The sequence below is a fragment of the Merops nubicus genome, unplaced genomic scaffold (assembly GCF_000691845.1).
Source record: "Merops nubicus isolate BGI_N331 unplaced genomic scaffold, ASM69184v1 scaffold37303, whole genome shotgun sequence".
Taxonomy (NCBI): domain Eukaryota; kingdom Metazoa; phylum Chordata; class Aves; order Coraciiformes; family Meropidae; genus Merops; species Merops nubicus.
The window spans coordinates 22,018-44,271 of NW_008601675.1; the positions used below are offsets into that span (position 1 = coordinate 22,018).

At 39.1% G+C, this 22,254-nt stretch overlaps 1 protein-coding gene across 1 annotated transcript in view; it reads left to right on the plus strand.

Annotated features, from left to right (window-relative positions):
• Positions 1-1,429: 1,429 nt before the first annotated feature.
• The window catches only part of ZNF277 (zinc finger protein 277), a 32,115-nt gene continuing 11,290 nt past the window's right edge, over positions 1,430-22,254 (plus strand). The window contains exons 1-5 of the mRNA XM_008938062.1: positions 1,430-1,618; positions 4,610-4,698; positions 6,677-6,759; positions 18,403-18,494; positions 20,046-20,156. Coding sequence (XP_008936310.1) covers positions 1,560-1,618; positions 4,610-4,698; positions 6,677-6,759; positions 18,403-18,494; positions 20,046-20,156 — 434 coding nt within the window. The 5' untranslated portion in view covers positions 1,430-1,559. The remainder of the gene's footprint in view (positions 1,619-4,609; positions 4,699-6,676; positions 6,760-18,402; positions 18,495-20,045; positions 20,157-22,254) is intronic.

The window sequence follows — 22,254 nt, forward strand, 5'->3', positions numbered from 1 at the left end:
GCACAGGTTGCCCAGAGAGGTTGTGGAGTCTCCATCCATGGAGATACTCAGAAGTCATCTAGACATGGTGCTAGGCAAGTGGCTGTGGGTGGCCCTGCCTGAGCAGGGGGTTAGACCAGATGACTTCCAGGGGTCTCTTCAAACTTCAACCATTTTGTGATTCTGTGAAATTTCAGAGGTGTTCATGCCACTGCAGGAATACAGAGACGTAGAATTTATGCTCCTCCTGCATAAGTTAATTTAGTTTCACAAGAGTCAAGGAGACCCATGATATTTTCTTTTCAGTTTCATCCTCAGGGTGCACAAAATATTGGTGAGGTTTTTCTTTTTGCTTTTACTCTTTTATCCAATACTGATGTAGCTAAAATGGAAGACACATATTGAAAGTGACATTTACTTCCACGTTATGCCCTTACCAAAGGCTGAGATATGATTTGTTTGGAAAATGCACAACATGGTTTATTTCTGGACAACTGGATTTTGGTTAGACTGTGGCCAGCAGTTGAAATCTATCAGTCATACAGCATTTCTTAATGAATTACACTAATTTATACCAGTGGAATTCACGCTGCTATTGGGGGGACACACACACATATACGCTGGGTCAGTGTACTTTTTTTCAGCACCACTGTGCAATCCACCCACTTGTTGAACTACAAGCAGCAGCAAACATGGAGAACATAAGTCAGTGACTGACTTCTGTATACTGTCATTTGAGGAACCTGTGTCTGGCTGGTGCAGTATGGCACAAACACAGGCCATTGATCCTTCCACAGGGGCCATGGCTGGTCCCTTCTCAACATCTCTGCAGTTGGGAAATTTTTCTGTGGGCATAAGCTTCCATGTGCTAGTAATCTTTATCAAGAATAGTCTTTGCTTTTTCACAGAGCAGTAAGTGAGAAGCTAAAGGGGAAAAAAGGCAAGACAAGTGTACACAGATCTTCAAGAGTTGATCAGAGAATAATAGAAGCATTGTGTAATAAATAAATGTATGATTAGGACAAACAATTTGTGCTCTACATTCTAAAGCTTTTCTGATACTATGAGCAGTGTGGCAGAGCACAGCTTCATTGATATCAACAGGTAGAACTAGGTAGTGAGAGGAAGAAAAGTAGATGTCTCATTATAAAACTTCCTTTAGCAATAAGCAGAGCACTTGTGTCTGTTTGACTTGGTGTCAGCTGGGAGTTTCAGGTGGAGGAAGTACTTGAGAACTGTCCTGTGGCAACCCCCAACTGTCCTTCTTAGACGTAATGCAGTCAACTCACTTCCAAGCACCTTGTTGCTGGAATGATCCATGTAACAAACTGGGATCCAACAAAACAGGTTTTACATGTACTGCCTTAAAGTACTCCAAGTGATGTAGATTCAGTCACTTAGTCAAAATTAATTTTTTGTTTGTTTGTTTGTTTGTTTTAGATACAGAGTGTATTTTGGAGCCTCTGTCTTTGCCAGAAAGTCCAGGTGGTGTTGCTGCTGTAGAAAGTTCTCCCTATGTGCCTTGTATTTTCTGCAAAGAATGCTATCTCATAGCAGAACAAAACCAGCTCCTGAAGCACATGATTATTGAACACAAACTTGTCATAGCAGATGTGAAACTGGTTGCAGATTTTAGAAGGTAAGGATTATGTTGTTTGAAACGAGTGTGTATGTGTGCAGATACTACAGAAAGCTTCAGAAAACTAGAAATCGTCTTTATAAAATACTTGGAAAAGCAGTGAGGTGTTGTGGGAGGATTTTTATTACTTTTTTGATGAGCTCTTTATTGCTGGATTGCAAGCTTGTTTTTCTGTTCTCATCAACTTGCCTTATTTGTTGTTTTCGTTGTATAGGAGAAGTCTGTTTCTACCAGTGTACAATGTCCTAAATCTGTGACTGGTCCACAGAAACGACTCAATATCGGATCTCTCACAGTCTGGGATGATGCATTTGCCCTGTTTTAAGGTTGCCAGTATTTCCCCACAGAAATCGCATTTAATCCATAGCTATACTTTACAGTCCTGTGATCTATATACAACTGTGCCTCCTTGTACAGCTGTGTCATTGATCATCTCTTCAGGGTCACTTTTGGCTTGCATTCTCTTAACTTCCTCCAGTAGCTGGCATGGTTCCAGCTGGCTTGGAACTTCAGGGACTGGGCGCTTGCTTGGCATTTTGCTTTCACACACAGCAATGTATGGGCCAGGCAGCAGGCTAGATGGTACCTGCCAGTTTGTAGATAGTTCTATTGCAATATTTAAGTGTTAGCTGGGTAATTTCTCAACTAAAAGGAGCATTCTGGTAGGTCTACTGTGATTAATTACTCAGACAAATCCAATAACTCGTGTTTATCCAGGTTTAAAAAAAAGAAAAAAAAAAAAGATTCAATTTAGGAAGAGAGATGTTAACTGTATAAATCCTTATTCAGATGTATGAGCTTAACATTGCTTAAAATTGAAAACTGATACTTGGTTTTGTTTGTGTTTTTTTCTGAAAACAGGCAGAAAAAGAATGCAATGTTCTTTGGAGATAATGCTAGTTTCTTCAAATAAATAAAGGGATCAGAACTCCTCAGTCGTGGACTGCCAGTTTAAGTGTGCTTGAGGGTTTATTGTGTATTAATAGAAATGTATTTTTAAATCACGTTTTCAAGAAAATGCGTATTTATGTTCTTTTTCCTGCTAATGCAGCTGGAAGGTAGCCAAATCTTTCAGAAAATGGCCCCAGGATGTGAAATGATGAGGTTGTTACTCTTAAGTGTGCCTTCTCTTCTTTGCCGTGCTGAATACCAGTAAAATAGTCTAACACTATGCACAAAAAAAGGACGTATAATCTGAGTTGTTAAACTGAAGTGTGGAAAATAAAGGGGGACAACTATGAAAACATAGGAGTTTTTCTGTGCTTAGTGAGTTGCAGGCAGCCTTAGGAATAGTAGTTCTTGACAGAACTGCAAGAAGTGGAGAATCTAGAGAAGAATGATGCTAATGGAGGAAGATTAAAGATAAGTTGTCATTAGTTGGCATTAGTGCAAGGGGAAAAGATAGGGGGAATAAGCTTCTACTGCATGACTGAACATGATCACTCATGGGCACTGATCACTCTCCCTGGGAGTATAACAAGGCATTGGCTTTGATCATTGATTTGGGTTAAGTCTTATGATACCACTTACTAGTAAGCTTCATGGCACAATTCTGGTTAGGTGAGTTTGTCTGAATGGTTTTGATTTATTTTGGTGCATGGGACAGGCTAAACAACATCTTAAAATCCCTTGATTTGCACATTCATGTCCCGAAAGCTCAAGGATGACTTATTCTGGAAGACTTGTTCTGTGTGGCAGCAAGACTGTTTCATTGTGCATTATGAACAGGAGTAGGTGTGGGGACAACAGAAAGCTCATCTCTGACTGACATCTAATGATGCCTCTGGACGAGCTCTGGCCATGCAGGCTGGCTTCACTGTGCTTAGCTATCTCCTGCACCAGAGGTTAATCCTCCCCATGTCAGAGTTAGCAGAAGCAAATGTCTGCCCACTTTTTGACTGCTGCAGTTGCAGTCCTCATATATTAAGTTAGATGGTAAATAGGGGTAAGGTGAACCACCACGGGATGTGATAGCCATGGCAAGTAAACTTTTAGATGGCACAAGTAATAAAAGCTACAACTGTATTTAGAAATGTCGTCATAATAATGATATCTGATTTTTTTTTAATGGTTCGTTCCCTAATTTGATGACATGTCAATAGGAAGCTGTCATCAGATGATTAGCCTTTACCTGACTGACTCTCTCATGATTTGTATCATGCTCATGAGTGCTAAGTGTAAATATAAACACACATTTAAGCATTTTCAGATTTTTTTTTTTCTTTATAGTAAGATTCTGAATAATTAGCATCAGAGTTGGTTGATTCCCTTCATCATAAAATTGAAGGTGATGACTTCTTGGGTAGACTGTAACTTCTAGTTCAATGGGAATTTAATCTCAGTTAGGGTCTGTTGATGCTGCTGTAATACAAACAGTGATAGTTCAAGAATGTTTTTAACCAACCGTAGTTGATGGGTTAAAACTTCAAGATGTGTTTAGGGCCTTATTTATTCTGTGTGCTATCCCACCCCCAGGTATTTGGGGACTTCATTTTTCTGTCTTCCTAGCTGTCTGCCAAGCTACAGCCTTCACTGTAACTCCACGGGAGACCTGCCAAAACCTCACTTCTGACAAGTTGGTGTTCTTACTGAGTTCCAGATTCTTGCCTCTGTCTTACAGAACACAGAGCACAATATTTTGGGGATTTGAGAGTACTCCGTACTATATATTTTCAGTAAAGATGCATCTGAATGTCACTTCTGAGGATGCGAATAGGTCACAGTGTTTATGTAAAGCTTAATTCAAATTCGTCTTGCTGAGTTCTTCACTTTGGAAGGATAGTTAAACCCAGTTTTAATGAAGCTGAATGCATTGAATTACTTTGAAAACTAGATTAAAGGAAGTGAAAACAGAGACAGGAATTTAAAAAAAAAAAAAAACACACAACAGTTCTAAAGAATTTAGAGGATGGCAGAAACAAGAATTGATCAACTGTTGAACTTTTTCTGATGTTTCCTTTTTCACTAATAATGTCCCTCTTATTTTCAAAGCTATATCTTATACTGGAAGAAGAGGTTTGCAGAACAGCCCATCACAGACTTTTGTAGTGTGATAAGAACAAATTCACAAGCACCATTAGGTAAGTGTGCTGCTTGCTTACTTGTTGTTGGCCAGATCATGTGATAATTTCTGGCATATACCTCTGCTTTGATCAGCCAAGTCTGAAGTAATCTGACACTCGTTCAGAAATCCACAGAAGTACTGCTTAACTCTTAACCAGATAGTTAAACCTATCTTTTCCAAGGATTGCAACATGTGCTTCAGCACTGTGCTGAGTGAGGATGACCTCAATACATGCTTAAATGCACGGCCTTATTTGGACCAGTTGCAGATCAAGGCCTAGGAGTGCTGCTTGCATCATGACTGGGGAAGCTTTGGTACCCACTGCATGAATAATTGGTGACAGTCCTTGCAGAAATGTGGAGAAACGTTGCCAGTGAGCTGTCTTTTTTGACTTTCCCCTGTCCACCACCTCCACTGATGCTCCTAACTCTTCTTGTACATCAGGGCCAGAATTGCCCTTCCTTTCCCCTGCCACAATGCTTACTTACCACTCCAAAAGTATTAGAAGGCAGTATATTATGGTAGGTGTATAAAGACTGCCGTTTTCTGGACTCCAGCTGAAAAAACAAAGACTATACTTCATGGGTCGGCCCAGAGGGACGTTCCGTCGTAAGGGCAGCAGTGACTGTGCAGAGGAAGGGTTTTTCTCAGAAGCAGCTGATGCATTTCTTTGTCTTCTCCTTTTGAAACAGAAAATAGTTTACCTAAAAGCAGATAAGAGAACATTAGGGCTTTCCTACATCTTTAGTTCTCCTTGGAGAGCTTTAGAGAGGAAGAAATGCATGCAGCCAGTGTCAGAGATGGGTGGAAGGTGAAGAATGAGTACAAAATGGGTGAAAATAAATAGTTTTAATTATTCAAACTAATTTAAAAAAAAAGTATAAAACATGAGAAAAAAAAACTATAAAACATGAGAATCGTTCCAAAGACCATAATTGTGTTTCTCTTATATATGTACGGGTTTGCTTCTGAAATTGAACGCTTACCACTCAGTGTGAAAATCACACATCAAGTGCCTGAATGCCAGAGCTTGCCAGAATTATAAACCATCAATAGCCCTTCCTGAGGATAATGAGAATACTTTGTTACCCGTTTGTTAACAAATTTGGTAATTTTAATGTCTAAGTCCTTCAAATATGATAGCTCAGAAATAAGGATTTGTCTTACTTCACACAGGCTTCTGCATGAAAAGATGGGAAAGGCTGAAATCTAGCAGGTTTAACACTGTAAAGGACTTAACGATCACTTAGTTCACCAACCACATAAAACATGGATTAATAAATTAGTAATTTTCAAAAGCAAAATATTTTTGTAGTGGTTTCATATTTTCTCACATGCTGGGTAGTTTTAAGGTAATCCATTTGAATTAAGATTGGTTCTATTATTAAATTCAATATACACATAGGAAGTAAAACGCTTAGTAAACACAAAATATGGGTAAACATATAAGTAAATTAGGCAAGTCTCAATGTGTGTTCCTTGTGGTGCATATCTGCAGATGGAACAAGATCTGATGGTAAAAGGTAATGTGGTCCGTCAGAGTAATAGGAGGCTATACCAAATGGTGCTAACTACTGAAAAACTACTTAGGGGAAAAAAAAAGTCCATATGCAAGATAAAATTAAAGGTGAGTTCATGTTTCTTTCATGCTGACTTGCTGACTTTATACTGGAACCAATATAAATGATTAAAATTGCTTTGTTTCCAGAAGAACCATCAAAAAAAGAACAGATGCTGGTAGTGGGGAAAATTTGTGCAAGACTTTCATATTTGTACTGCAATATAAATGATGTAAGGATCTTATAAATGTGTATATACAAATATTTAAGCATGTTTTGTTAAATTATGAAATAAAAATAACTGACTTTTCTAGACTAAAAATCATATTCTCAGATTCTTAACACATTCCAAAGGTTTACCAAATTATGTGGCAGAAATATTCAAAGGAGATGCAACTTCCTATCCCTTACTCACAATTCCTAATCTCTTAACAGAAGAACAGGATAATTTTTTTCTTCTATGTGATGTTTTACCAGAGGACAGATTACTCAGAGAACAGCTTCAGCAGAAGAGATTGGTAAGAAATTACTTTTGTTTCATTTTTTGAGGTAAATTTCTGTGATGTAATATATGGTAACTTAGTGAGCATCTCAAAGTGAAAGCATTTTTTGCTGGACTGCAAAATTCTGATTTTTTTTAATGTTTTTTTAAACCCATTTCCCTAGCTGCTGCACAAACACACGAACTCCTCATTTATAGATTTTTTTCCCTTGGAATAAATTTACAGGTTTTATGTCAGTGCTCACAGAAGTGGAAAATACAGCCAGAGCACTGAAGAAGGCTGAGCGTGCTGAACATTTTTCTTGCAAGAATCTGCAATACATTGACACACTGTCTTTTGTGTAATAATATACAGGGAAATTAGCAAAATAAAACTCAGTGTGTGATACTGTGAAAAGGGAAAGTTATACTTATTTACAAAATGAGTTCTTTTTTGTGCATTCACACTCTCTTACCCAGATTTCAGTAGTTCACACTCACATACTCACGAGCAAGATGGGGCGTGAGTGGAGAAAGCCTGACCAGTATTGCTTCGGTGAGCTGCAGAGGACAAGAAATATCAGCAGCTGAGTTCTGCTTCTTCTTGCTTGAGGATGGCAGCCTCGTACTTCAGACAGACCTCTCACAGCATTTAGGAGTTGTCAGTTCTGAACATTAAGCTCTTGCTGACTTCAGCTTCCATAAGTCTTAGTCCAGGCTGCTGACCGCTGGCTTTTTTTTGTTGTTTCCTTGTTTGAAATACACTTCTGTACTCTGGTGTTACTGTTGGGCTAGTTCAAAAATCAATGTTGTGTGATACATAGCAGCTTTGTTGCCAGTCTCCTTGTGTTAGGATGCAAGGTCTTCTCCTGGCAAGTCATCTGTACTGTGACATGTGAGAGTGGAGGCCGTTAAGGTCTTTACATAAGTATGTTCCTCAGTTTACTGCCGGCAGCTATGTCCTGGGAATTGTCAACACTGGCCTTTTAACCCTTTATTGTTCTATTTCTGTTGGTATTTTTCTACATACAGAGCATGCAACTACATCACCTCATAAGCATTCAGAATGAAGGAAGTGCTTAAAAAAACCCCAAATTCTAGTCCCTAGGAAAACTGGAATTGGCAGGCGCTGTCCATTTGGCTCAACTACTCTGTGAGTGCTGTTTCAAATGCCCAGAACCTGTGGATGTGGACAAGCCTTACACAGCTCTCTATAAGCTCCCAGCTCCTGCAAGGGAGAACTGTGGTAATTCTACCACTGAGGATTTCCCATGGAATTGGAATTGCCACAGCTGAAGTCTTCATTTCATGTGAAGGCCCATTGGATTGGCATGGACTCAGAAAAAAGCAGCTGATACACTCATGCCTAGCATGCTTCTCTTCCAGTTCATCACAGGGGAAGCCATCTTGGATCAGTACAAAACGCTTGTCTACATCAGCATCTTATCCTTGACAGCTGCCAAGTGTCTATGATATTCGGCCTCTGCTGATCTGGTGGTGATTTCTTCTCAAGTTTTCTCCTAGTGTCCAAGAATTGGCAGCTCAAGAATTTCCTAATTCAGCAACGTTGTATCTGTGTTTATTAACACAGTAGATTTTTCTTTCATGAACCTCCAACTCTGAAACCACACAAACTGCCACAGCTTCCTGCAGCAGTATGTTGCACAGCATATACATATATATACATATCTCCTGATATGTATATATATACTGATATATACATATCTCCTGATATATCTACCTTCCATTATGGCTTTTACTAGTCATATGCTGAAGTGCACCCTCATGCCAAAGAAGGCTAGCAGCATCCTGGGCTGTATTAGAAAGAGACAGGTCGAGGGAGGTGACCCTTCTTCTCTACTCAGCACTGGTGAAATACATCTGGAATGCAGAGTCCAGTCAGTGCCCCAGCAGAAGAAAGATGTGGATATATTTGAACAAGTCCAGCACAGAGTCACAAAGGTGATTAAGGGACTGCAACATCCTTCATACAAGGAGAAGCTGAGAGGGCTTAGACTGTCAAGCCTGGAAGACAAGGCTCAGGAGGGATCTTATCAATGTGTATAAATATTTCATGGGAATGAAAAAGATGGAGTCGGCTACTTCTCAGTAGTGCCCACCAATGGGACAAGAGGCAATGGGCATGAATTAAAAAATGGGAAATTCCCTCTGAAAACAAAAAAACACTTTTTTCAGTGTGAAGGCGGTCAAACTCTACAAGAAGTTGCCCAGAAAGATTGTAGAGTCTTCATCAGTGGAGATACTCAAAGCACAGCTAGACACAGACCTGGGTAACCAGTTCTAGGTGACCCTGCTTGGGCATGAGGGTTGCAGTAGTTGCTCTCAAGAGGTTCTTTGCAACCTCAGTGATTCAGTGATTTGAGGTTGAGGGTGCTGTCTATTTGGTGGTTCCTATTCCAACTAGGCCTTCTCTCCACTGCCAGTGCCAAAGGATTGTGGCATCTGTTGGCAGGTGAGCCATCTCATCTCCTCTGCAAATAGACATTTCCTCAAATTCAGAAAAGACTGAAGGATTTAGCCCAAAGCAAGTGCTGGTTTTGTTTACAGAGTAATTAAGTTAGAAAAGAAAGTGATGTGCGTTCTTACTATGGTGTGAAACAGCCTTTCCTGTTAACACTATTTTAAATATGAGAAATGTGTCTTCAATTTTTACAGAAGGTTTTTGTAAAATCAAGCTGCATCTGTCATTGGATCTTATGGAGTCACTGCTTTAGTTACAGCAGTAAAGTCTTTATTTTTTCATTTCCTTCTTCTACAATCTGAGTGTTGACTTGCAAGTTAAATAGTTATTTTGCTTTGCAAAGTCTTTTACCTCCAGACAAGTCCAACAATTAAGAGTGAGTTGGCAAATGGGCTCATGCAGGTCATGTAGAATAAAGACCAGAACTGTACAACTTGTGATTTTTCTGAATCCTTTGAATCCGAACTGCTGTCTCCCAACAGCAAGCCCAAACGAGGACAAATGACTTTAAAATGTGCTAGCTGAAGCATTTCATTTGGCAGTTTTGAAACTCCAGTTTAGGAGTATTTCAGGCTGTATTGAAGCAGGGGAGCTAGCCAAGGTGGATGTTGTGCAGAAACATTCTGGTGACTGTGATGTATTGAAAGAGGCCAAGGAATGAGCCTGAACTAGGTTAGAGAGCACAGCTTGCTGAAATAGCTGACAGGGCCATGTAATACAAAACAGACACGGTCTTCTGGAAAAACACAGTCTTGACTAAGAATTTGTAGTTGCGAAGCAGTACCAGGCAAGGAAGTCCTGGAGGCAAAACTTGAGATACTAGGAGGGGCAGTGTCAGTATAAGCTACCTGGACTTATCTTTAAGATTTTTCTAAAAAACTTTAAAAAGCCAAGCCTATTTTTTGAAACTACACACTTCCTACCACAGCACTGACCTTGCCTTGCTGTCATGTTTACAGCTGTTCTTCTGTTCTCCTGTGACAGTACCAGTAAATAGGCCCTGAAGAGGGGTCTTTACCAAAGCTGTAAGAGGGACTCAGCTATACAAGCCTTCCAGGATGAGCTTATGATCCCCAGCTTGTCACAAGCGTAAGCTGAGGCAAGGAATTCAAGAAGTTAAAGCTATGCCCTGGAAGGGTTGAAGGTGCTAGCCTGATGAGGCGTAATGCAGCGTCAGAAGCAGTTGTGGGGTAGCTAATAATGTCAGCATGTTAATACTTACATCTGAAATTCTATAGCTCCTTCCTTGCCTATGTTCAGTATTTAATTGCTTCTCTCAAGTACTCTGGGGTTTTCCAAGACTTGTCACACTAATGGTCAGAAATAATTTTATCTAATTTCATAATGACTCTTCTGTAAATTCTGTCAGATTTGAATATGTAGAACATCCAACTTTTAACCCTTTCTTACCCTTTGCTGATCTCAGTTCTTTGTTGTTTTTTTTTTTTAAATGCATTTCATTGACAGTGTGACATAATTAACCTTTCCTACAGCGACTGAAGCCCTGAATGTGGCAAGCATTCCTTTTTTGTCTGGGTTTTGCCTTTTCCCACATTAAGTAATGGATCTCTGCTTTTCTTTGCTATTTATTTCTAATGTGTTTGGGGGCAGGAGGAGATAGGCGTTTGGCAATCCCTTTTATTATGTTGGCCTGTCTCCATCTTGTTTTGATTGTCTTAGTTTAGACAAACTTCACCTTTCTTCTGCTTCAGCTTGGCAGCCTGTGGTAGATGTGTACTGTAATTTCAACCCTCTTTTTCTTTTCATACATCTTTGCACAGTTAGTTTTCATCATGTCATAAAACGCTTCTTGCCTTTTTTAATTGATTCAGCTTCCTGAAGAAGCTGTGAGAATGCCTTCTACATCAGTGTCATGGTACCCTTGAAAGCCTGAGTCATCTGACCTGTCATTGATAACAGCCTCTTCAAGTGCAGGTTCTAGCCTGTGTCACTTCAGTAGCTGAGTCAAGTCAAGAAGAGGAGCAACAGGGAAGAGAAAAAGAACCTAAGAGCAAGTGGGACAGACAGCTAGGGGAATAGTCTCCTATAGCCATCTGAGTTAGTCATCCCCTCCGTTCATTTTTAACTCTAGTTCTGCAGATGAGGCTGGAATCAGGGACAAGGTACAAAAACAAGCATTTTCCGTATTACTAAGAGGCAACTTGCCATATAAAATAAAAGTCAAGAGAATGCCCCTCAGAGGGTTCACAATAAATTTATATCACTTATATTGCATTCCTGAGACTTTTGCCAATTCATTGTAATACCAGTTAAGTTATATTTTAGTTTTTGTACTCCTTCAGTCTGATGAGGATCTGTGGTTCAGCTTATTCTCCTTTTTACATCCTCTCACCCTCACCACCACCATTTTCTTCACAACTTGCTAGCTTTCCATTTGGTCATGGCTCTTACTTCTTGCTGGGTTTTTCGTTGCTGTGCTTTCAAACCTAGTTTAAAGTCTCCCCACTTAATTGACAAGCTGATGTCCTAAGATGCTCCTTCTCTTCTTTGTCAGGGGGTTCATTGGTAGCCTTTGTTTCCCAGTCATATGACGATATTCGTAAATGCTCCCTACTTGCTCACTTTTTCCATCGCTAAATATTCCTCTCCAGGAGATGTTAACGTATGCCTGTGTCTTGAACTCAGTCAAAAAGATTCAGGAAAACACTACTTGTTCTTTTTCCTACTTAATTCTTGTTCACAGCATTTTGTGGTAACATCTTATCTTGTGAAAAGTCAGGAAAGCCTTCTTAGGTGATCAGCCTGTACCAGAAGTGGAACGCTCTGTTTCATCTCCTGAAAGGAAAAGGTGCCCCACTGATTTTCTCTCTTCTCAGTCCCAAAAATGGGTCTCTAATGCCATCATCATTCATTCCTTATTTACTAGGCTTTGACGTGCCAGTCTGTCTGTATAGCCAGTGGGGCTCTGTTTGTGACATTCCTGAACTATGTATGAATTTTCACATTCACTAGATGAGAGGGAAAACTGCACAAAGTAGTCGGCAAACACGTGTGTGTTGGGTGGTGTGACAGCTGGCTTCAAAAGTGTTGAGTGTTTTCCAGACTGGAAGCCCTATCCTCACAGTTTTGTTGTATTTCCATGCACATTACAGCTAACGTGTTTCCCAAAGGTTTTTGCCAGCAGACATCTCTGATAATACTGAAGAGAAGGCACTCTTCTTGAAATAACATTGGACAGGACAGGATAGTGATTACAGTGTTGGAAGCCTTTTTTTTTTCCCCTGTACTTACGAGGCAAAAGAATACTTTCTGAAGTGGGAGAATGAATACAGTGATGAGTATGGAGAGAAGCTGAATATAGGAGTTAGGAGACAAGCTATTGATATACAGCTAAGATTGCAGGTCTTCAGAGAGACACGAAGTTTCTGATTCTGTGATTCATTTTAAGTATTTTTCCTATTTAGCAACTACAAGCACTATCTAAAGCTCATCGGTCAATCTTTGAGGGAACTGTAAAAAACAAAACCAAATGTAATTCTCTTACTGCAAGAGTAGTTTATCCTAATGGTATATATAGTTGTCAAATGATGTGCTTGACATATTTTTAGAGACTGTACTGCATCTCAAGTGTCACCAGTCCTGGTCTTTGTCTCAGTGTACTGTACTGGATTGTTTTATTGCCAGTGAAGTGTATAAGCAGCTTCTTGTTGTGATCTACCAGCATGATTTTTTTGTTTTGTTTTAAACCAGAAACTGTTTCACTTGCTTCCTTTGCCTACAGCAATAGCTAGTTTCTGTGAGCACTCAGCAGGGAAGTGTAACTCTTATTTAAATTGGAAGAAACTACAACTAAAGATACACACTGTGTGTTTGAGAGGTCACCTACAAGGCTTGATAAAATGTGTTTTTATTGTGAAGTCTCTATCTTATAATATTTAGATCCAAATTCACACCCACGGTGTTATCTCTGGTAGTACCTTACTTCTCAGGCAGACCATCTGATTTCAGTAGTATTAATGAGTCTGTTGTAACAGAAGGAATGTGGTCTGTGATCATGCATTCTTCACAACACTGTGACTGAGTTCTCGGATGTTTGAGTCCTGCGTGCTGTAACATTCATGAAGCTTCCTCTTCAAAGGAACGTCTTTAGGCAAACTACCTCCCCAGAGGATATAGCAGCATTTATAAAAAGCTTTCACTGGAACATCCCTTAAGTGATCATTTGTATAACATGCTGTCGTTCTAGACTGTTGCCTAGGGAAGATGAGAATGAAGGACTACAACTGGCAAGGCAGATGCCAACAGGAACCATAAACTACCATACTCTCTTGCCCCAATATATCCCAGTGCTGAAATACTTAAAGTTGACAGTACTTGTATGCGTAAGTCTTTGGATGGGAAGCTTTGAACTTTGCCTTGACAGGGCTTATGATGGTAATTTTTTTTTTTTTTTTTTGTCTTGAACATGTTAAAAAGGAAGACACATGCTGCTCTTAGCTCAGTTTTACAGACTGAACTGCAGAATTCAGTCCTCCAATGCACAAGTGGATTCCTGGACTGAGGAACAATAAACTCAGGTCTCACTGCAGTCAAAGTCACTCCAAGCAAAGAGTGCAATCTGCCTCTACCTTAGAGCTAGAGAAGCACTTTCTGCCTTTTTTTCTTATGTATCAGAAGTACTGTGATTATAAAGAGACAGGTTTTGGAGAAAGAAGTAATATATTTTTGAGGGATGAACCGATGTAGTTGGAAAAAACAGACAAAATTTTGACCACTAATTCTTTCTTCAAGTTGGAATCAAAAGCACTGAAACTTGTGCTGAGTACTAATTGTGATTGGCTGTTCTATGTCAGTGACCCAAGCCATGCATTTAACTAGCTACGTAAATTATTTATGAGGGCCTTGTTAGTAAAGGAGTTTATGATAAAAAAAAAAAAAGCAAGCAGTATTCTGACAGTGATAAAGACATACAATTTAGCATGTAGGATACAGTGTCTGTTGTAAGGGAGGGTAGTAGGAATTAAAATATCAAAAAGTCTGATGTGCTATAAAACCAACTGTCCTGAGTCCATAGCTTTTGGCATTCAGTGGGAGTTAGTTTTTAGTCTTACTTTTTGAACACATGTTGTATGTCTTTAATGCCTCTTAACTGTAGACCAGAGACCAAGTAATTGTTTTGGGAGAAGTGCTTACTAGCTGCAAGTATGCATTTTTCATCTTTTACTGATTATCAGTGTGAATTCTTGCTGATGTATAGTGCTTAAGAGCTTCTGGGAAAAAAATGGGTAATTTCTTTAAAAATACTGCTTCCTAGGAGAGGAACAGGCACATTTATTTTCAGGCATATTTTAAATTACCACCTCCTAGGAGAAAGTCTGAACTTCATGCAGCCTCAAACTGAGCAGTGTGAATGTGTAGGACATTTTTCTAGACTCCAAATTACAAATTGTTATGCAGATGTTCAAATTTCTTTTTTATTAGCAGTTTAGTGTGCTAGTATATTTAGAGTTGATTGCCCTAGTGTAAACACTTGCACGTCCTTACCATGTGTTTTGTTTTATGAGTTAAAATGCAGAATATATATTATTTTATAATTTGGTTGGATATTTTTATGATAGAAAGTGTACAGCTAAAGGTTTAACCTTTAGAAGGTTTTTTTCCAAGACAGAAAAAGGAGGAAATAGATAAAAAAATTATTTTATTGAATACATGAAGTATTCCTACAAAGCAACTACATTTTTGTTGCATGTAAGTATGATAAGTGATATCCAGCTTCCATTTGCGATGTTTGAAGGTGATCAGCCACCTAGTCATAGAGAATTTTCCTAAAGCTGTTCCAGAGGAGGCTGCTAACTGCCACGGTCATATCTACTGCTTATTTAAGATAGGTGCTCTCTGAAAATGTGCTTCCATGAACTTGTCATCTAGCAGTATTTATATATGACAACGCCTGGTTGATCTTATAAGCTTCATGTGGTATGTGAGGACAAAGAGCTTAGACTAAAAGCCTCTAATTTAAGTTTTACTTTGCATCAGTTGGGATATCTGTTCTGTTAATGGTTGTTTCATAACTCATTTGACAGGCTTCAGTAAAGTAATAGATTGAGGGGGGAGGGTAGCAAATCATAGAATATGTCAGGAAGAGTGGAGGACAAATAGCTGTCAGAATAGCTCACAACAGATGAAAGGAGATGAGTGTCAGGAATTATTCAACAAACTGTATCAATATTGTAAACTATTTTCCTGATATCAAGCAATGGCTTTTGATTCACTTACTTCTGTAGTGTTTCGGATTACCTTTTCTGTCTGTGCTCAATTCTTTTATTCATTATGGAAAAAGAAAACTAATATGTGTGTATTTTGTGATCTGTTTCCTTTTTCTTTAAGTGACTTTGCCCTCTTGTTCTCTGACACTTTGATATGCCACAGTATCCTAAAAAAGTTTTGGAAAATATTCATGGCTGAAATGTTTTTGGTTTTTTTGGTCTTGGTATGAACCATGAATTAATGCTAAAAGCCCCAGTGGTTCCAACAGGTTGGAAACTGGTGCAGGTATCAAAGTAAATTACTCAATTCCTGCCTCATAGCTTCAGTTGAAGCTTGACTTCCATTACCAGCTGAAGGTTCCAGGCAGAAAAATCTCAAAGCTTTTATGCAAGTTTTTGTAGTTGCTATTCAGCCTTCAGAGTCCCAGCAATGGAGTGGAGGTAGAAGGGTGTTCAGGAGTGCCTGTAGGGAAGAAGAGCAGACCTCTCACTTTTGCTGTACTTGACTTTTAATTCCTCATCAATGCAAGTACCAGATTTACTTCCTGGCTCAGAAAGTTCCCTCTAGGAACGAATGATGTCAGCATTCCATAAAAGGGGTGTCTGCCTTGGAAAATACTTTTTTTAACTCTTGAGTAAATCCCTAAAACAATGATGCTGGGTTGGTCAAAGCTTCCCAGCTGCTGAGTGTGCTGGTGTACAGACAAACAGGAAGGGTAAGAGAGTGGAGTAGCAGGAGCACAGTTGGTGTGGAGGATACAATACACTTATTTCTTCCCCCTCAGGCATAACTGGGAGCAGCAGCACAACAGGGCTCTAGTAAACAATTTATATGACATGAAAATCTGGAATCAGGCAGACAAATATTGCAGAATGTTTTTTTACCTCCTAGTAGAGTGCAGTTAGGAAGCTGTGTTGAAATAACGTTAATGGGAAGGTGGGAGTGTTTAAACCCTTACTATCATAATGCTTGAATTGTATGGGGTTTCTTTTGATTTTATTTTAGATTGTTTATAGTGCATTTTACAAAGTATGTATACTACATACAGACACCTTCAAATTCAAGGTTAACGAAACCATGTGAGATGTACTGCTGGGTGGAGAGATGTGACAGCTACACGTACCAGAGAAAGCCCTGGCTCTTACTGACGTGCTGTGGGGTGTTCAGTGCCTGTGCAGAGCCAACAGATATCCTTACCTAATTGCATCTCTGCTGAAGGGCTCTCACAAGACGTGTTATGCTCCATTTATCTCTTTCAGGAATCAGCCCTGAAAAATAGGAATTTATATTTCTGTTAGTTGACATTTTGCATCACACAGCAGGACGTGAGTGGTTATGGCCTGGAATTTGAGTAGGTGCTGCTGAGCATGATTCCAACAGAAAACTTATACCTTGTAGTACAGAAGGAAACAAAAAAGCCCCAGGATATGCATTTTTGGGGTAACACACTCTCATGTGATGTGCAGCAGCTAGGGTCTCCAAATTATGTGGTTGAACACAGACCCTAGAATGGGTTATGGTGCAGTGTGGTTGTCCCCTACAGCAGCCAGTGACCCTGCACCAAATGTACTCAGGGTTGGCACACCCCTACGTTCTCTAGCAGGCATCCTTTTCATCCCACTGCCCTTCCCTGGATACAGCATGCTGCTATTGTGGAAAAGGAAACCTACAGCACATGTATTTGCCCATTATCAGCCTCCTGCCATCTTTCAGTGGGCAATGGATGTGCTGTGGTAAGTCCTCACCAGTCCATCCATTCTGCAGGATACATTTGGACCCATAATTACAATAGCTCAAGCCTTCCTCTTATTGCTTTCTGGGGTTGGGTTTTTTTTTCCCCTTCCCTTTTTTTCTTTCCATGCTTTTTTCTTTTCTTTTTCTTTCTTTTCTGCTTTCCATGCTGCTTATCCAACAGGCATAGCTGAGTGTGAATTTAGATGTAGACTGTGGGCAAATTTGGGCCTTAATCCACACACAAGAGTTACTAAGGAGGTAGGTGAGAAACACAAAGCTCCACTGTTGCAGGCTCTAAGGAGATAAAGAGATTGAGAAAATCCCCTAAGAAATTCAGCCAGGATTCTGAATGTCAGAAAGTAGACAGTAGCACCTCTACATTGCACAGAAAATAAATCCTTTACCAGTTATCAGTACTTAAAATATAAGTACAGGGTAGTGTACTGCTGGGCTGAAAACATGCTTAGTTTTAGTCCAAACACCAATTCTCCCATGTCCCAGATGATATGGTCTTTCCATCTGAAATGTATAGCAACTCCACAGTATAACTACACTGCTGATGTTCCAGCACCAGAGAAAATCACCTGCTGCATGATTTTGTTGTTCTTAGGAGAATGATGATCAAGTGTTGTAAGTTGTCTAGCCTTGCCTGTTGCTCTGCAGTAAACAGGACTGGTGGTAAAGACAATCAGCTTCTCCTTTCCCTCAGTTTATTACACACCGTAGCTCCTTGCAGAAGCTGCCAGGTCTGCTGCTATCCATTACATATCATGGAAAAAGTCCTCTAGATTGCCTTTAATTAACCATGTAAAACTGAGTTTATCATTCCACTGGGTGTTATGCGGTTACCCACAAACTTGCTTACTAATACCAGATGTAAATCTGAACCATAAGTAGAAACAATAAACTGATACGTTGAGTACAGAATCATTTAAATAGCTGCATAAAATCTCACTGTGCATTGTGTTTCTTTCCACGCACCTTGTATAATATTAGGAAAATTGTACTGGAACTTGATTGGAGCACATACTGCCTTTGAAAAAACTTGGAATTTTTGTAACAACCCACCCTCTAAAATACTAACGTCTGGTTTGTGTCAGCAACACACTTTAATTTTAACTTTTTTTTTTTCTTTTTAATTTTTGTTACCAGCAAGGATAAAGAGGTATAATAAGCTTTTATGATGGAATGATTCTTAGTTTTTATCTAAATATCTATGTCTGGTACTTTTCATAGAGAGAAATTCTGGAACAGCAACAGCGAGAGAGATACGACACAAATTTTCATAGTATGTGTATGTTCTGTGATCAAGAATTCACAGGAAACAGGTTTGTTCATTGCCCTGTTTGCTTTTGGTTTATTACTTTTTATATCTACTGAGCATCTTTGTTTATGGTTTTAATGTCATCGAACCAGTTAGTGTCCAATGGTAGAACTTGGAAGATAGAATTAATTTTAAGGTATAGTTTAAGTATTTCTTTCAACTGCCATGCTATTTTAAATAGACCCTGTCCTACTTCTCTATCCTTTATTTATTCTGGTACAACTTTCCGTACTGCACAGTAAGCTGGAGATGGGAACTGAACCATTTTAAAAAAAGACAGTTTTTCAGCAGTTGTTTTAGTGGCAAGGAGAGCTGATTAAGCCACCATGACTGTTAAAAATATTTATACTCAGTTACACATTTTCCTATTTAAACCTCACCAAACCACTGTGAATTTGAAGATCAAATGGAAAAGAGGAGAGGAAAATGAGACTGAGAATGGAGTGCTTTGCAGCATCAGTCGAGTGTGAGCAGGAATCCATTCAAGTGCTTGCTCCAGAAAACTTCTGTTTATACACAGACATCACTTTCAGCTGGAGAGACTGAATCTTGTTTCTGACTGTCTGTTCTAGTACTCTGGAAAGGTACTAGACTGTCTGTTCTAGTACTCTGGAAAGAACACAGGGGCATGTCCCTGCACGTCATCCCAATGTTGTGTGAGTGTCCTATTCTCTTTACTGCCTGGTTTAGTGAAGTTCACATCATTCACCCCCCAGGAACTTCAACCTCTGGTGTCTCTTGGGTCTGACAGGTAGAATGTATAGTTTGAAAAGTGCACGTACACGGTGGTAGATGTAAGGCTTAGCAGTGTCAACACTGGATGTTTCTTTAGTCCTCAAAAGCAGAAGCTGAGATATCTAGAAATGTTGGACAGCTAAGGAATTAACTAGTATATCTTTATTAGAAAAATGTCATTTGAACGTCCATTATGTTTGTCCATGCATACTTTTGAGTACTGTTTCTGCTGCTAGTGCTTTTTGTGTTGTGAATGCTGTGTGAAGCAGTACTGATGTAAAAGCACATCGCTTCCAAGAATTTCTGCTCTGCTAACCAGAAGTAGAGCAAACTTGCAAGTGGATTTTTAGAATGTTTCTTAAGATGGATGTTGTGGTGAGCAGAGCCCGCCCTAGGGCTAAGATCTCGCGATGTAACGGAAAGCTCAGACCGCCCACGAGGTCTTCCGCACGCCGATCCCTGCCTAGGGCGGGCTCTGCTCACCACAACAGATGGTTGTTTGAAACGTCATTTGCTTCTTCAAGTTAGTAAATGAGCTTTGATAACAGTGAGGGTCAAAATAAGCTATTCTGTAATTTTCATTTAAAGGATTATTTTTCATGTGTGCAGGTAAAGCAGTTGAAACGTTGCTGAAATTGAAAACTTCCTGCTTCAATAAAGTTGCATTTTTTTTCTAGCAGTGACAACAACACTATTATTGTTTATTTAATGTTGGACTTCATGCATTTTTTAGAGCAATTGTTGTACTTTGAGTCAGTAATTGCATAATTCTCATACATATCAAAAAATATGTAACATTCTTTTTGAATGTCTTTTGTAGATCTGTCCTTCTCAATCATATGGCAAGAGAGCATGCTTTTAACATTGGGCTGCCAGATAACATTGTGAATTGCTATGAGTTTTTGTCTGTATTACAGGAGAAGCTCAACAAGTGAGTAGCTTTTTGTTTGTGGGTTTCTTTTATTTTAATGTACTTAGGTCATATTACTTTTAATCTTGGAAATAAGTTGTGTTAAAATGAATTCCACATTCATGGTTAGGTAAGAAGAAACAAAGAGAGAACATAAGTTTATTGTGAGTGCTCTTAGAAGACTTTTTGTTGACTTACTGAAAGTTATTTCATAACAATTCATAACAATTTATGTTATCACATAACAATAGTATGTGTTTGCTGAAAAAATGGAGTCGCACACAGTGCTTCAGTTGTTATGCATTGCACAGTTTCCACTGACATCAATAATAGCACATCCCTTTTTCTTATAACTGCTAATGTTCCTCTTTCTCATCATAACAATCTTTTTGCTAATAATGCTCTGAATACAGAGTTCTTATGCCAATCTCCATTTCCCTCTGTGTATTGATAACATGGGATGTTTGGTCCTTCCCTTCTCTACTGCTCACAGGGTACAACCCAGAGCAGAAGGGGAAAGCCAAAGTGTATTCAGCCTCAGAAACACATAAACCTGAGATGGCTGAAGAAGTTAAAAGGGGAATTTTGGAGAAGAACTTTGGCAGCAAAGAGCGAGAAACTCTTATCAAAGTGCCTTTTATGGGTTTCATAAATAGGATAGTGTGAAGTATGCCACAAATATAAATAGGGCTCTAGCAGAAAATGTACTTCATTAAGACTGAAACTGTAGTTTTAACAAGTTTATTAGCTAATTTCAATACAATTTGTAATCAAAGACTGTAGGAGAAATTTGCCTAAATCTTAGGCTTAATTATGAAGAGACACAGAACAGTGAGATCTGCAAGAACTGACAGATGGAAATTAGATTAAATATCCTTCCAAGTATAGTTGGAATCCATTGGTCTGTACATCTGGAAAAAAAAAGAGAAAATAAAAAAGATAATGAAAGGTTGGAAGAGGCAGCGGTGCTCTCTGATTTAGCATTTGGCCTGACTAAGACACATGTTAACTTATTACATAAATGAAGATGTATTAAGAATGCCTTTTATGTTATCATTTGTGTTGCCTAATGCACTGAGTTACCATGCTCACTGATAATTTGCAGCTTTACTCTTTATCAGCAGGACCTGAGGCTTTCATTTAAGTGGAGGTTTCCCAAAGCCAATCCTCTCTGTAGTTAATACACACACTGAAATTGCTTCCAAAGCAATGAAAGGCCACTCCTCCTACTGCTAAGAAAAGACTTAATAGCCAGAATAGTACCTGAAAATATTATCAAGAGGAGAAAAATCTTGTTTCAGGCAAATAGCATGACTACATTTTGTATGCTGAGGACATGCATTACATACTCTTCCTGAGAATGCCTTTCACAGGTAGAGCAAACACTTTGCTGTTAACAGGTGGAACAAACGAGACATTAAAATTCATAGACATATTCTGCCATCAGACCTATGATTCACCAGCAAGGCACTATTTAGGTTTTGAGGCTGCAAGCACAAGGAGAATTCAAAACTTCCTTAACAGTAAGCCTCAATGGAACAACAGTTCTTGGAAGGTAGAAAGAAGCTGGGAGTCATGAATTGCTGCTCCACATGTGAGAGCTGAGGGGATGCTGGGTTCACCTTTGCTGAAGCAGTATGAGGTTTTTCAGGGTGTAGGTACAGAGCTTATAGGCACAATAGTAATGCTTTTTGTGGGGGCAAATACTTGAGCAAGAAAATAATTTTCTTCTATGTCTGTATCTTAAACCCTGGGGAAATCACAGAAGGGCCTTACTCAGACACTGTTAAAATTCCTTCTGACTATACAATCAAGCTTGCTTTCATCTGTGAGTGAAGGAAAAAAAAGGAATCGTGTTAATTCAGAGCCACGGCATTTTTCTAATATCTGTAGGTTTTGTGTCTTAAAGTGCTGTCATTTATCCCATCAAATTGTTTTTGCTGCTAGTCAAAATCTCCAATACAAAGATACAATGACACAGTTAGAAAGTTCTTATTTCATGAGAAATTGTTTTCTAGAGATTTTTCCCATCCCCCTGCAGAGATAATTTTTTCAAATGGCCCAAGATACTGTCTCCATCTTGGTAGGATATGTAAGCCATCACTTACAAGAAAAATGG